Consider the following 17,596-nt stretch of genomic DNA (forward strand, 5'->3'; position numbering starts at 1 on the left):
AGGCTATAAATTTATATGTCGATAGTTTTCATTCGCGGTTCCTTTTGGATAAATTCCAAATAATATACACGTAAAATTCGACTGTTAAATTAAAATAATCAAACACTTATGGGAATTATATAAATGATAATCGATGAGGTATTTAAATTAAATATCTTAAACATTTTATTTTAAATTTACTATAAATATGTTACAACCTCAGAAACGTCCGTAAAGTTTTTTTAATATTCGATTTAAAGTTTTAGAATCGAATATATAAAGCCATTTCGTACGAATGACGTATATAGGATGTTTCTTAGATTATTGTATAGACTTTCGTGAATAAATCTTCAAATGAACTTCTTAAAGGACCCGCAAGCATCGAAAGGTGTAAGTGACCCTTTGTGTGTCATTCATCTCGTTCTTATCGATTAATATCTATTGATTGGCGACTAGAGAAGTAGCGTGTGAGCACATCTTTTCTCTCATTTGCCGACACATTACCAATCAACTTCTGATGTCTATTACGTCATTGCATGACGTCATCCCCGGTAAAGGTTCTCCGCAGTGTCGGCCATGTTTGTTCAATCTGCTAGTGGAAATGGTTTGAATTTATAGAATTAGAATATATTTTGCCATCGAGTGTTTCATAATGATAGGATGTAAAGACTACGTGGATGTAAACTAATATTAAACGTGAGAAAATTTCTAATACTGTAATAACTGAATATACAGTGTCTACGCATCTTAACAGGTACTTAATCCGGCTAATGTTTTATATGTAATTTCTTATTATATACGCTTTTTAATGTCAATGTATGTGAAATTTGCTTATATCAAACGTTTACTATAGCGTTAGAGAAAAAAATTACAATTATTTATACGCTTAATAATTATTATATGAAGTAACATATTCGGATACCGGCCATTATGATCAGCTTGTAATTTTATTTGTTTATTTTTGAAATTGATGAGAAATTTCTAACCATTTTTATAATGGAAATGAAAAGTGTACATTTCTGTCTATTTAAAATGATCTGTTTCATTGAAAAGGAAGTCTTTTAATTGAAATTGATCTATTAAATTTGTTTGCTGCATTTTTACTTGACAATGTTTACAAACATCATTTGTCTATAACAATAAAATAGATCTTATTGGATAGAAATTGAAGATACATTATAATTATATCAATTTTTATTTTTTACTTGGTATGAAAATTTCAAATTTACTTCATATTGTTAATTATTTTATTTTATTTATTTTTTTCAGTTTTTATTTGTGATATATTTTTACCCCAAAAATCGTGATGTCTTCGGTTAAAGTGGCAGTGAGAGTTCGGCCCTTTAATAACAGGGAAGTGAGCCGAGATTGCAAATGTATCATTTCTATGTCTGGAAATACAACTAGTAAGTGTGGTTATTTATAGATTTAATATATAATTTTAAATAAAAGTGTTTTAAAAGATTGTATGTGATTTATATGTAATATATTATCTATATACATATTTTAATGTATATGGAGATTGTACTTTGAGGTCTTATAGGAGTATTATAACCTTGATTAGCTTTTGAGAAATAATATTTTCATATATGAAAATATTTACTATTTTTAGTAAAATATTGTATTGTCAACTTCAGAAATGCGTAGATGGAGTCTATTTTTGTTTGTTTTCATCATAATTGAGATTTTAGGGCCATCTGTTTGAACAATCTATAACTAAGATTGTATTTATTCAAATTTAAATATGATAAAGGAAAATTGAATTAACTATGGTTTATATTTTAAAAATATCCTGCTAAATATGAAAGATTTATGTCAAAATCTTATTTCAGTGAACATATACAATACATTTCTTAAATACTAAAAATATTAGTTGATTTATTAATTTAATCAAATATTGATCAGGATTTTATGGATAGTATTTAAGAAAAAATTACTTAGATATAGTTGCTTGCCATAGATATACAATAAGACTTTGTGGTGTTTAATTTTATAGTTTGAATAAATTCTGTCGTATATATTACTGTTTATACTTGTATATAATGTGTACAGAATTATATGAAAACGCTTGTCTCTATTTGTATATACTGTAAATATATTTATAACAAATAAAACAAATTAAAAGAAAATTTTAAAAACTTGCAGAATTATTATTTTTTAAACATTAATGTTTAAAGCAACATATCTGAAAGATTGTTTACATAGAATTTGAAATAGTTATTTTAATTTACTTAATATCCATTCTGAAAGAATAGAAGAAATATTGCATTTTTTTACAAATATGTTAAATGTTTATATTAAAAAATAAAAATAATCTATTGTATGTATATCTGTTTAAATGTATGGTATATTTAACTTATGCTATGTTGTGATTTTAAACATAAGTATTTTGTCTTCATTTTAGATTTTAAATCTATTGATTTCAATTATTTTAAGATGTATATTTATTACTAATTTTTAATACAGAAATAAGTATTTTTGTAAATGCTATCTAAATATAAATCATTATTTTTGCAGTATCATCAATTAAAAGTATTTCTAATAGGATGTTATCTTTTTTGTTATGTAATATTGAATAAAAGACTATATGACTTAATTACATAAGACTTGAGATTGCAAATGAATTTATTGTGATTAAATCTTGTTATAAACATACAGTAAGTTCTCACTTAATATTGTTTTGTTATAAGGTTGATGAGAAAAGAATACAAGTACAGTACATTTGTAATCATTTACAATTATTGTTGGTAAAACAATAAAATTGATTCTGTGAGGAGGAAATTAAATGCTGGAAGTAGCAAACACAATCCAGTAATAATAATAATAATAATAACTAAATTCTTTCCTTGAAATCTAATTAATACAATTTGCATTCACTATACTTCACCTTTTTTTCAAATAATGTAAACATATCCACACTAACAACATGTAAGACATCATTTAATGTCAATGTAAATTGTAAACAAATGAAGTTTGTTTACAATTTACAAAGTTTGCATTCATAATTTTACATTTATAACATTCTCTATAGTTCATTGGAATGACCAATTGCTTGTTTTTGAACTGTGTGATTATAGGAGGTGTTCCTTACAATTTTTACTTTCCAAACATTTATTTCTTATTTGGGGCTTTAAAGAGCTTGTACAGAGCCTGGGAATAGAGCAGGCCTCTTTAACCATTTTTTTTTTTTAACAAATGAAATATTTAAAATGATTCTTAATTAATAAAAAGCAATATTAAAGATTTTATTTTCTGTTAGAAAAATAACATGAATTTTATACGAATAGGAACCACTATGGACTCCTAAGTTTTCTTTGGGTCTAGGGAAAAATTTCCAGGTATCTTTCCCTCTCAATGGCCTTGTCCTTATTACTGTACTCATCTTTATAAGTCACCACTGATGAGGATTAAGCTTTTCTTTCCATACCTCCCACCACCACTATGTCACTCACTGATTCACAAAATTTGGTAAATAACTATCTGACTTGTTTTCATTAATCTTTCTTTAATGCATGTATAGCTCACATTTCAATCTTTACTGTTGGAAGAGTTTTGGGTCTTAGATGTTTGATGTTTTTGTGACCAGAAATATTGCCTTAGGAACTTAACTTTATTTATATCAATTAGCCTGTGGTAAAATTGGTTTAATGAAATAAATTTTACCACATTGCTATAAACTCATTTTCTAAGAATCCATTGATCCATGTTAAATGAGGACTTTTTTTTGCTTTTTCTGCCCTGTGGGTGCTAAGAGGGCCTCTTTTAGCAAGCCCATTATGGGTTTCACCAGGCCCAAATAGGATGGCGGAGTGGAGAGGATGGGGGCCAACATATCTTGTTGAATCACCCCCTGAAAGATGAGGACTTACTGCAGTTAACTATTTATGTTCAAGTTTTAGTTATAAATACACTATGAATTTTCTGTTAATATAAATAATTCTCAGAGTATCAGTTTTTCTTTTGAAGTAGTGATTTTTAAAGGATTTTCAGCAAATTTCTCTTTAAATAAAGTTGTTTTTAATATTTGATTTTACGGTAATAATTCTTGAAAAATAGTCACTTCCGGAAATCTTTGCTTTTTTGTGTAGAAAACTCAGGTTATATTTAAAATAAACTATTGGCAATGCAAAACTGCAATACTTAAACTTTTATTACTTGTTTAAATATGTTAAATGTTTATTATAATTATCATCTTTTTAATTTTAATATTGGTCAAGATTTAGCATTTGATTACTGTCACCATGTTATATACCATAGGTACTGTAGAAGTATCTTTCTTGATCAATAACAATACAAAGAAAAGATGAATAATGTCTATGTAGGAAAGATCATAATTTGATATATCAGGGAAAGATTCCTAAAATATAAATAAAAATAATAAACTGAAAAAGTAATTCATTGAATGTTTTTAGATATACTGTATTTGGAAATAAGTAAAAAGAAAAAAAATTGATGGTTTTTTAATTGTAATTTTTAGATCAAAATATATACATATTTTTGTATTTCCCTTAATATATAACTGATCTATTTTTAATATTGTTTCATTTTTGATAAGGATAATTCAATTATTAATAATTTCAACAATTAATGATTAATATTTTTGTTTTTGAACATTAAGTACAGAAGCAAAGATGTTAATTTATGTAATTTATAAAACAGATTTTATAACAAATTAAGTGTTATAAATCCATTTTATATTTATTTTGTATAGAGTATAAAAATATTTTGGTGTGAAGTGTGTATGTTATGCTGAATCCATAAAATTAGCAACTATACCAAATGACACGAGTGCAGCATTATGGTAAATTCATGAACTTACATATTTTGCATTACTCGTTATTTAATTTTCTAGACTAGACTTCCTGGTTGTATAATAAAGTCTTAAATGTCAAGTCACTGGTCAAGTGGATAAAATCACTGAATATTGGTAGTTGCAGTGGATTTGCACCTCACCAATGGACTGGTCATTTGGAGATTTCTGCATTTTTTTTTTGTTTTGTTTTCGTCTTTCTTAACACTTAAACAAAGGCCAGTTTCCCATAGAAAATTTTTCCTGGGCAGATAATCCTTGAGTTGCATTGCTATATCCCATTAAACTAAGCCAAACCATCAATTTTAAAATACAAAAATCTTAACTTAAAATTACAATAGAAGTTGACAATGCTGTAACTAGGCAGATGCAACAAGTGAATAAGCACAGGGTCCAGGACAGACGGAGCCATAAAATGGTTATCAAAAATATTAATATGATAATCAAATTTTAAACTTTGCCACCATGGGGGCCATTTCTTTAATGTATTTGGTTAAAGTTAAGGTTAAAATGCACCTAGGTAGTCCAAGATGGCGGCCTGAACGGTTGCGACTGTCGACGCTCCCGACGGCGACTGTTGGAAGCGAGACGCGATGCTGACGATCCCGACGGCGACTGTTGCGAGCGAGACGCGATCACGTGACCCGTGACCAATTCAGAAATCTCGGCGCTGGCGACTGTAGAGGGTGTTTTTCGAAATCTGGCTATTTTTTTATTTGTGATACTATATTGTTTGATGGAACATCAGCTTTTTGAAATAATTTTTGATGAGTGGTTAGTTTCATTGATCATTAAGACATCAGAAGTAATAGTAGTTATTTAATGTTTTAAATGCATTTTTTTACATAAATATAAAATAAAATGCAATATAAAAATTTATAAGACCATTACATATTTTTAGTTTTTTCAAAACTAACAATGTTTAATGGTCAATTATTATTCTCAACAAATTAAGTACAGTAAATAATTAAGTTTTGAACAATTAGTTCAACAATCTTAACACATTTTAGTTATTAGTTTTATAAAAGTAAAATTTTCACTGTTAATAAATTATAAGACCACCATGAAAACAAATATTGAGAAGTAACTTTTTTGTTGATTAATAGTTGATTGTTGCTCTATTTTTTCATATAACTTTAAATAACTTGTTTGGCATTGATTCTACCAATTTTTTTCAGTAGATTATTGTCAATAATGTTCCATTGGTGCATAATTTTGCATTCAAGTCCATGAACACTTGAAAATTGGTGATTGTTTGTGTGCATACCTTCTAACTTAAAATTCCTCAAAAGTTTTTAAAGGGATTTAAGTCAGGACTTCTCGACGGCCAAGATAAAACAATAATTTTCCTTACCTTAAACCAGTCTTGAGTTGTTTTTGAGTTATGGTAGGTGGCAATGTCTTGTTGTTAGTACCATTTTCTTCCTCTGAAATGTGATCTAAATGGGAATAAATGTTTTTCCAATAACACATGATAATTTTCAGATTTTAATTTAATGCTAACTTTAACCAGAACAAGTTTAGCATCATAACAGGATGCTTTCCAAACCATGAGAGAGCCTCCACCCATTTGTCTACTAAAAATTCTTTAGATGCCTTGTGCAAATCATGCCAATATGCATTATTCCCATCTGGATCATCAAGGTTAAACTTTTTTTTTGTCTCTTTAGAATTAAGCACTTATTTTTCATATAGAAATAGAAAATAAAGTCTACTTTTTCCATCAAAAAGAGTGTTCCTGTATGATAAGTTCTCTATAGTGATTTTGTGGTTAATTCTAAAGAACGTAAGAGAGAACAAGAAGCAATCAAGTTCTTTTTGTCTGAAAACATCATATTGATCCACACTTCGGTCTAAGGTATATACTTCTTGGATCATTCTAATCTTGCTTGTGTATGTGCCTTAGTCAATTTGGGCTTATCCTTTAGTTTTGTGTAACTTTTGTTTTTGTTTTTCCTTAACATTTTCCAAACAGTTATATGTGAAAATTTTACCCAAATTTCATATGAAATCTCTCTTGTAAACATGTTCTGTTGATTTGCCAGACCAAAAACATGCCTGCAATCATGTGAGGACAGTGATTTTTTTTTAAAGCCAAACAATCACTGGATTAGATTGGGCAACTTTTCTACAATTATATTTAATTAATTACTAAATAATTTGTCAATAGAGGGAGGCATTAGATGCCATCCCTCTAGCACCTAAATTATTTAATAAATATTAATTTAATTATAATTATTAAATTTAACAAGAGATGACACCTAATGCCTTCATTTAGTGACAAATTATTTAGTAATTAATTAAATATAATTGCAGAAAAGTAGCTCAATGTAATCTGATGGTTGTTTTGCTTTACAAATTTATCAGGATTCATGGTTTTTCATTTATAGGTTTTTTTTTTTTTTTGACCAAATCTCTTGTTCTGTAAATATTTTATTTTTCCAAAACATGATGAGTTGCTGTTTTGGACCTATTAAGGAGACCATCTATGGCCCTTCTGAGTAACCAGCACCAGCATAACAATACATTTTTGGATATTTTTCTCCTTCCAATTTATTCTTTGCATGGTGTTTAGCCACAACCACTCAAAAATAAACTTAAGAAAATTATTAAAGTTAGTCATGTGATATCATAGAAAACCAACAATCATGTGAGGGATAGAAATTTTTCTTAGAGGAAAGGATTAAATAATTTTCTCATGGTGGTCTTATAATTTATTAGCAATGGAAATTTGACTTTTGTAAAACTAATAACTAAAATACATTAAGATTGTTGAACTGATTGTTCAAAATGTGATTATTTATTATATTTACTTTTATGAGAATAATAAAACATTGTTAGTTTTCAGAAAACTAAAAAAATGTAGTAGTCTTATAATTTCTTAACAGACTGTAATTATTGATTAAAATTGTTTATATTAATTCCTTTTTTTACCATCTTGCTGACAAAATCAAACTGAATATGATGTCATTACCATTTTTATTCTATTAAAGTTTTTAAACCCTAGAATGCCTCATTAGGAAGTATAAAGTAACATCAAGTATTCTTCAAATAAAAAGACAATACTAAAATGAAACTTTGATTATGTTTTCTAAGCATAATTTAATGAGTGAAACAAAAGTTGATATCTTATTGGAAAATATAAAATATTCATATGAATTAGAGAATTTTTGCTATTTGTTGAAAAAGGCAACATTGTGGATTTGGTATAACATATATATTATATAAATTGCTTATGCTTCAATAAAATATATTAGGTAATGTGAAGATTTTGATGATAATGAATATGATGTATTTATTATTTAACATATACATATTGGTAGATCTGTTGCCATTGAGAGTAAGAGTATAATATGCAATTTGTAATCTTTCTAGAGAGGGATGATCACTTGGTTTATGTATGATAGTTTTACAATAGTATATCGTTTTACTATTAAGGATAGGTGACACAAAGATCTTGGTAGTAGTAGTGCTGAAATCATTGGAAAAGAATTGCAGATAATCCACATGTATTATAGCAATTTTTGAATCACTTTAAAACATGTATGAAACATTGAAAGGACACTGCTAAACAACTTTCTATTGGTGTTCAAGATGTGATCACATTGATAAGTTTATTCTAAATGTAGCCAAGTATGTTTATCTTAAGCATTCCTACTGCTGTCAGTACTGACCAGTAGTTAAGTGAACAAAAGAAAAGAGAATTATAGAAAGCAAAACAAAATGACTGCTGACCATGTGTTTCATATGGTATCTGTTGTCTAAATTTTATAAATTTTTTCTATTATAAAAGTCTATTATCTAAAATTATAAAAGCACACAATTATAATTGTGTTCTTTTCTAATTTTTGTGTTCTGTGTAAAATTAGACTTTTAATTTTATAAAATTGTAAAATTTTTGACACTTAAGAGTTTGATAAGAAGGAGAATGAAGTTATTTCTGGTTGAGATACTTATGTTTCTGTAGAGCTGGAGATATGAAAGATAGAAGAACAGGGCTTCTACTTATCCTAATTGTCCTCTTTTTTCTTAAAATGTCGTACTTTGTTCTACTTTTCTTACTTTTTGAGTGTTAAAGTTTTGGGTAATTATATATCCAAACAAAAACATTTAAGTTGTAAAAAATTTGTGCTAAGTAAAAAATTATGACAATTTAGATGACAGTCAAAATTTTTTTCTTAGGTAAAGCTTGGTGTTTTGAAGCAATACTTACAAGAAGTGCTAAACTTAATTTTATCAAAGAAATAAACTCCTAAGAAAAAAATTTGACTGTCATCTAAATTATCATAAATTTTTACTTGGTGCAATTTTTTTATAACTTGGATGTTTTTGTTTGGATATAAATTGTTTTTTGGTTAATGATTATGTTACTACATCAAGACCTAAGATGATGTACTTGTACAGTTCAGTTGGTGCTTGGCAATTGACAACTGCCAACCAAACACTTTTAATACACTGTTAGTAAAATCATTATGAAAAGTTTTAATCTGTATAAATTTGAGCTTTTGTTATTTGGATAATATTTTGAATGAAAATCATTCAGTTTAATGCATTCTTTTTTTCCTTACAAACATAAAATTGAGTGATAGCAGTAAAATAGCTCTATAGGAAACCCTTGTGAACTTTTACCTATTAGCCTGGAAGTTTTGCCAGCATTTCACTGTTGACAAGAATGGCTTAAATTTAAAATTTGAGCTATTTCAACCCAGTAATTTTTTCTCTAGGAATATTTGCTGTGCCAGATGAAAAGAAAATACATATATTGTATATTAACATCCTGAAGCCCGATGTATTGATACTAATCCAAACGTTTACTATAATTAATCAGGCTATTATTATTAAGATGACCAACTTTTATACAATGAAAAGGAGGACACATAAATTGAAGTAAAAATATTGTAAATAAAAGAAACATTTTATTCATTGCAACAATAATACACTATAATAATCTCTACTGCATGCGTATGTGCCGTGTTGTGTTTCGGTAAGAAGTAAACAAAGCTACTTGCATGCAGCGCACTCTCTCAAGGTCTCCTGTGCAGAGCACATGTGTTTCATAATCATGTTTTGCTGCACTGTACCAAGCCTTGATGAACCATCATGTCAAATACAAACACATCACATCACATTACATGCAATGGATTGGCTCGGCATCAGTCATATATGAAGATTTACAGATTAGTCTTCAAATATCAAAAAGGAGGACATGTAGGAGGACACTTTTCGAGGGAGGACAGAACTTACAAAACAAGGACTGTCCTCCCTAAAGGAGGACAGTTGGTCACCTTATTATTATGCTATAATTAATAATTAGAAACTAAGTAATTTGGTACTAGAGGTAATGTTAGGTGTCATCTCTTATCTAAATTAATAATTATACTAATTTAATAATTTATTAGATAATTTAGAACATTCTTTCAGAATATTCTGACTCATAGTCTGATTATTTATGGCGAGAGTTTGGATTAGAAGAAAATACAGCTTGTTTTGGTGATTTTTGCACTTTTCAATTGCTTATATTTTAGCATCCTCTTTATTGAAAAAGCTGAAATTTTGCATACTACCTAATAAAAAAATTATCTTTTGAATGAGTTATTAAGAATTACTAGTGTTTGGGAGTGGAGAAATTGACTCATGAAAATTGGCAACTCTTATTTCTGTATGTATAGTCAGTTAGTGACTTTTTCAATTGGATACTGCTATGACTCTCAAAAAAACTTTTTTTTTTCATTCATTATTTTAGACTGGATCAAAAATTTTTTTGTAGACTTGTGTTCTTAAAGTGTTATAGCTATTTTTCATCTTAGTTTTTTGTTGTCCACATTTCACAGAAATATATCAACTGTATAGTGTCAAAGAAGTTTTAAAGCCATCAAAATAGATTGCTAGGTTATGTTGAAAAAATGCACCTAGATTGGCTGTCAAAATTTTTCTGCAACCAAACAATGGAAGACATCTGACCTCAAGGACAGTAACAAAAATGATGATTAGACAAAAGAACAGAAGAACTAAAACTATTAAGAATATTCAATCATAGAATCATTGTTGCAAACAAAGATCTGGAGAAAGATTGTGTCTGCAGCATAGACTAACATTACTAGCAAGAAGATAGGAAATCAACAAGAAATTCTTATTCTATTGACAATCATGATTTCTTGATTTGTTTTTCATATGGTAAATAAAGCTTATTTCATACTTATGAATGAAATAAGATTTATTTATCATGTATAAGAGAAGCTGACTTCTGTTATATGTGACAAATACCAACTGCTTTTTATCTTTTAATCCCAGGACTTCTAAAAAATTCTGCATTTTTGTTAATCTTGTTCACTTAACTTTGCTTTCATGAGTAAAATTTGATGACAGGAAATTAATTAGGCATTTATTATTATGTGTAGAACAATTAGGGAAGTTACAACTTGTCACTTAAAAGGGGTATAAGATCACCTAGGAGAAAATTGGAATGTTTACTTAAATCTCATGTAAGTGAACATCTCTCTTAAGTAATGTAATAATTTGTGGCATTCTCAAGGGGAATTTTCTGACTGTTCACTTATGTAAAATGTTAACTAAGAGAGTTTTACTGTATTTGTTTTTATTTTCTTTTACAAAAATTTTTGTAATACGTAGTGGGTGATTGTTGGGTCAGGTTGATTGACTTCAATGAAGGGATGATGGAGCCCACATATTATAAGTATTGGGTTTAACGGAGGTACAGAGTACTGATCAAAGACCTGTTATCTTTGATTGGTACTCCGTACACCCCTGGCACCCGCATGTTACTTGGCTTGACTTTGTCATTCCTTAGCAATGCATATATTGTCTGGGTTCTTGTGTATGCTAGTTTGATCCCGTTCCTTTCCGGTATTTCCTTATATATGTGATGAAGGTTTTTGTTGTACTGGACAATCATGCAGTTTGTATTAAGCACCTGTTACTGTTCTGGAAACCTGCTGGATCTCATTTCTCCCACCTCGTTGCGGACTTCTGTGTCTGGAGTGTATAGCTTCTGGGTTAACCTATGAATCATGCTTCTCTTGTATCCATGAGCAGCTGCTACATCTTCCTGGTATTTGAGTTCTTTGGCTGTGTTGCTCACAGATAAGGTCTTGACAGCCCAAGGTCTTGACAGCATAACCACTAGGATAATAAAACATGCATTTGAGGCCAATCCTACAGCGTTTGTTATTCTCTTCAATATCTGCTTGAACACTGGCCTTTTTTCCTACTCAGTAAAAAAAGGCTAATGTCAAATTGATTCCCAAGCCCACCAGCGATAACACTTATGAAAAATACAGGCTGATCTGCTTTTTCCCAACTTTGAGAAAAGTGTTAGATGGTCTAATGATTAATAGGATCATATGGCATCTATGCAAGTGTAGAGCCCTACATCAGAATCAGTTCGGCTTCTCTAAAAACAAAGGTACAGTAGATGCCATTCATCAGGTCGTTAACTACATCCACCAGGCTAAACAAAATAATCAGCATGTCACAGTTATCACTATTGACTTTAGAGGTGCCTCTGATCACACCTGGTGGCCTTCTATCCTGCACGCATTACATGCTCATCTCTGCCCTCAAAATCGTTACAAACTTCTTCAATCCTGTCTTAGAAACAGGAGTGCAGGTGTTTATACAACACAAAATCATACCCATAACTTGAGGCTGTCTTCAGGGATCCAGATCTTGTCCTGGTCTCTGGAACATAGCCTATAATTCTATTCTGCACTTAAACGACACCCTGCCTCCTGGCTGCCAAATACAGGGATATGCGGATGACACAATTATCTTAGCTTCACACAGGAACAGTGAATGCTTACAGGACATATGCAATGACATTCTTAATAACATTCACCAGTGGAGTATTAAACATAGGCAACCCATTAACACAGATAAATGCAAAAGCATGATAGTTTGTAGGAATGTGCCACTCGTCAGGAAGCTTACCCTTCAAATAGGTGCTCACAGAATAAAGCAAACAATGGAAATTAAATATTTAGGCGTTATTCTTGATGAGTGACTTAACTTCACACCCCACATCAAATACATCACGAACAAAGCTAAAAACATGGCCAACGCCCTCATTAGTATTGCTAGGAACACTAGGAACACACACTCTTCTAATCCGTATAGGTCTAGGGCCACATGGCCGCCAAAGTCCATAACCACAAAAAACTGTTATCTGTTCAAAGGATTGCAGCTCTCTACATTTGTAAGGCTTATAGGACCATACCCACTAGTGCCCTTTTGGTAATGTCAGGATTGATCCCTATCGATTTAGAAATTAAATGCATTATTTGGCAGGAAAATCTTGTCACCTTACCCTGGTGAGATTATAGCGACTTGGATGTCGACAAAACGATTAGAGTAGGTAAGATTCCCCCCAGTTTGATCTTGATCGATGATATCAAAAAATTCAGCATCGGCAAAAATACCCTCCTGATTTACGATTACCACCTCTCCCATCAGTTTGCCCCTGATGTTTACTTCAAAGATCCAGGTGATCATCCCATGTTTAGTATTTACACTGACTGTTCCAAGATGGGCGACAATGTGGGTGCCGCTTTTGTAGTTTACTCCGACGTAGGCCACAAATTTCACAATGCATTCCTCAGTCTAGGTTCACACTGCTCAATAGTACAGGTGGAAACTTTAGCTATTTATATGAGCTTAATTCACATTAGGCATAGGAAGGACAAAAGAGACTACTTACACTATCACATTTATTCTGACAGTAGGATAGCTTTACACAGGATTGCGAAGTTTGATAGCCGCTTAAAACTTGTCCATCTCATACACCACATTCTCAGACACTTAGACAACAACATTAGAATAGATTTCCAATGGGTCCCGGGTCATTTGAGGGTTTTTGGCAACGAGACTGCTGACTGTCTTGCCAAACAAACTGCAAAGTCTTCAGTCACTAGTACTTTCAGTTACATTCCTACCTCCTCGTACATCAACAGTCACGTCAAGAAGCAAATCCTCGTCAGGATGTCGGGGTTCTGTTCATAGAAATAATTGCATTAATCCTGGTCAGGATTAATGCAAACATCATTCCATTGGCAGACTATTACTAGAAGACTAGATACAACATCGTAAGAAAATAGAATGGCTTTCAACATTCCAACACCGGAATGAAAACCAAAAGCAAATCCTCATTCTCTGACAAGACAGCTGGGACCGTGACACCACTGGTAGGCTCACCTACACTTTCACCCCCAAGGTTTGACACTACTGTGATTCTTTGCCACTTTTACCCTAGTTACATCCTCACTTAGCTACTTACAGGACTCAGCAACTTTAAACAATACTTGCATAGATTTAACCTTGGGGACAATTCATAATTCAGGAGGACCAAACGCTGCTTTACTTAGTTTTTTGCTGCAATAGGTACAATCACATTAGGGATAGTTTAATGAGAGCTGCTATTCTTGAATGATACAATTGGCCTTGCAATCTGCACCAACTCATTCACACACGTACAATGTTCCATCATCTACTCATATTTATATCCCTTAGTGGAGCTCTTGAGTGCTATCACTCCAGGGGCACGGATGGCAATTAGCTTTTTCTTGCTTTGTTTCAATTGTCAGCATTTAGCTGCCTTTTAACTTTGTATTTTAATTCTTTTTCTGTCTAAGTGGTAAGTTAGATGAGGGACTCTTGGCTTGATTTCCAATTAGGATATGATAGGTTAGGTTAAATTAGATTAGGGGTTGTTAGCTTTGGTCCTCTGGCTTGGTTCGTCCTAGGTTATGGTAGGTTAGTTTAGTTAGTGAGTAAGTTAATGTTTGAAAATAAAATAAAAAATAATAATAAAAATAAAAAAATAAAAAAAATTGGGGTCTTGCTTGTTTATCTCTGACGGTCCGTTTGTCTTGTCTAGTTTATCATTGTGTTCGTGTCCTTTTTGCGCTGTCTGTCTAGTTGTTAAGTAGTATTAAGATTTGCAATTGTGTTCAGTTTTAAGTAGACATAAGTCTTCCTACTAACAGCCACTTGGCACTAACTACTACACTTAGCTATTTGTAGCATAAAAACTGCATGCCAACATCAAACATAGAGGGTACTGTAGCCATATGTATGCCGTTCAGAGGGATCCTACCTTTCTCTACTGTCTATCTTCTCTCCCTCCTTCTTCCCCTTCCCTTTCCTTTACCCTCTTATCTGCTGGCTAAACACTTCGTGTACGGCCAATGTCTTTCTTGTATGTATGTATGTGTCTTTACTTCTGGTGTTGTGCATGAATGCTCTTTTTATCAGTGCCCTGAAAGCAGCTATTTTATATTGATATGGGTCTTCTGAGTCTGTTAGGATATATAATGGCGAGAACTTCAGTTTGTAGTATACCTTCGTTTGTATTTCTTTCTTGTAGATTCATATGGAGATGTCTAAAAAGTGCACATCTGAAGGTGACATTTGGTCTAGTTTGAGTGTGAGCTCATATGGGTTGTTATTCATGGCTTTTAAAAAATTGTTGACACTCGGTGTGCTTTTCCATACCACAAATACATCATCTATATATCTCATGTATAACATGATGTCCTCTGTAAATTTGGGGATTATCCTTTGTTCCAATTGCCTCAATATTAGCTTGCACAAGTCTCCCAAAAGGGGGGCTTTCCATTGGAACTCAAGTTAGCATTGTAACTTACTGGAAATACAAAGGTTTTGAAGGGATTAGTTACAAGATTCCAGTAAGTAGTGTAAAGTTGAATTTAAATTACTTTGAATACTTTTCATAAGTTATAGGTGATCCTATATCTAGCTCAAAATTAATTGGATTATTAGTAATCATAATAGTAGGAGTCATACTGCATAATGCCAAAATCTCCAATTGGCAATATTTTTTATTAAAAATATAATACTGGTGATAGCAAGTGGTTATAAAAGCCCAGTCTGCATATTTTGACGTTCACAACACACACTTCAAGCAAAACAACAATGTCTAGCTCTAGTGTGGTGCACCACATGCTTAGCAATTTCATAATGTCATGTGGTAAGTTTGGACAGAAAAGTAGGAAGTGACATTGAGAACTGAAGGAAGTTTTTGTGCAGTGCTGCCCAATGTTTCCAGATTGGGGATTTTTTATCTACTGACAGAAAATTTGGGGGAATTTTTTGGAGTGACTTTTTTCTCTTTGATTTTTTTTCAGTAGACTAAAACGAAAATTTTGACATGATAGAACCTGCGAAATATTGTTTAAACACTGTGATCAAATATGTTATTTGCAATTATTCATTAAAAAATTATTCAAAAAATGATTTCTGTTGTTAACAAGGAGATCCCAGACATTCAGGTTCCGATTTGAAGAAAACATGGGAGCATGTAGCCTTAAACACAAATAGCTCCTCTAAATAATAGGATGCATTTCTTAAGCATTTCCAAAAATTGGGCCTCTGAAAATTTTATGTTTACCATACAAGTCTTTGGAAGTTTCATTTCTCCTTGTAATGGTGATAGAGAGTGGATAACACTCTAAGCACTAGAGCTAGGTGATGTAGGTTCAAACCTTTTTGAATTTTAGTTTAGTTTTGTTTTTTTTTTATGTGTAACATTATTATTTTATTATTTTACCACATCATTAGCATTATTACTATTATTATTTCTCATGCTTAAAGCTTATAAGATAAGATTAAAAATTGTGATGTCATTTCTTGTTTAGTGAAAATAAGTCTCTAGATAAAAGAAACCCTTCTAACCTTTTTTTTACCCGGTGTGGTTCTATTTTTAGAATCGCTTCGTTCTATTTATAGATTAGCAAACGTTTTCACAGCCCCTCCTGGGCTCTTCTTCAGGCTTCGTCGAATAGGCCGTTAACATTCGAAAATATTCAATTTAAATTTCTTTCCGGAATATTATCACGTGCGGCAGCTGGATATTTGTACTGCGCATGCTCGATGCTCCTCTCCTTTAAACGCTGTTTTCTAGGACAACCTGCCATGCGCTCGATAGGATCATTTCGTCCTTATGATTAATGCAGGTGTTACGTAATCCAGCCTTAAATATCTCTATGGCTTCTAGCCATTTCAATTGCTGTGGGTTATAGCTGGGTATAATGATTTTTGCCGCATGCAGGTCCGCCGTTATCTCCTCTTCCGACGCGTACGTCGCCAGGGCCGTGGTGTATCTACCGTGGTGTATGTCTGACTCGTGCTCCTTTAATCTCACTTTTAACGCACGTTTCGTGGAACCAATGTATGTTAATTGTCTATCGCACCTGTGATCTTCTAGTGGTATCATATATACTCCCGGAAGCCTGTCGGGGTTTGGTGGGTCTTTACTGTTGCTTAATATTCTGAAGAGAGTCTGACATCTTCTGTACACGATGTTAATTCCTTGACGGTTGGCCACGGTTTTGTAAATAGATTTCAGCACTGGATTGTATGTGATAGGTATCCTTTCATTTTCCTCCTGTGTGATATTCAATGGTTGTGCTGTTTGCTTATTTTCCTTTTGGGAGTTCTCATGTCTTCTAGACAACTTTTCAATGAGCGTTTTGCTGTATCCATGGCTTATAGCAATATTTTGGATATGATTGAGCTCCGTTTCGAGCGCTTTTTTTGTAGAGGAGTGCGTATGAGCCCTTCTCACTAATGCTCGGAAGGCAGCTATTTTGTATTGAAAAGGATCATATGAATTTCTAGGAATATATGTGTGGAACGTGCTAGGCTTTCGGTATACTGATGTAAGTATATTAGCTCCTTCAAAGTTGATATCAATATCCAAGAAGTGCACCCTCGATGAGTCGTGCTGCTCCACCTCTAATGTTAGCCCGTACGGATTACTGTTTATGGCTTCGA

The 17,596-nt window shown here is 31.8% G+C and overlaps 1 protein-coding gene across 4 annotated transcripts in view; it reads left to right on the top strand.

Annotated features, from left to right (window-relative positions):
• Positions 1 to 516: 516 nt before the first annotated feature.
• unc-104 (kinesin family member unc-104) overlaps positions 517 to 17,596 on the top strand; it is a 187,472-nt gene continuing 170,392 nt past the window's right edge. For all 4 annotated transcript variants that reach the window (XM_067278651.1, XM_067278667.1, XM_067278660.1 and 1 more), the window contains exons 1-2: positions 517 to 733; positions 1,249 to 1,385. In XM_067278651.1, the coding sequence (XP_067134752.1) occupies positions 1,286 to 1,385 (100 nt within the window). In that variant the 5' untranslated portion in view covers positions 517 to 733; positions 1,249 to 1,285. The remainder of the gene's footprint in view (positions 734 to 1,248; positions 1,386 to 17,596) is intronic.

The sequence above is a fragment of the Centruroides vittatus genome, unplaced genomic scaffold, assembly GCF_030686945.1.
Source record: "Centruroides vittatus isolate TY-2023 unplaced genomic scaffold, ASM3068694v2 contig_1168, whole genome shotgun sequence".
Classification (NCBI taxonomy): Eukaryota; Metazoa; Arthropoda; class Arachnida; order Scorpiones; family Buthidae; genus Centruroides; species Centruroides vittatus.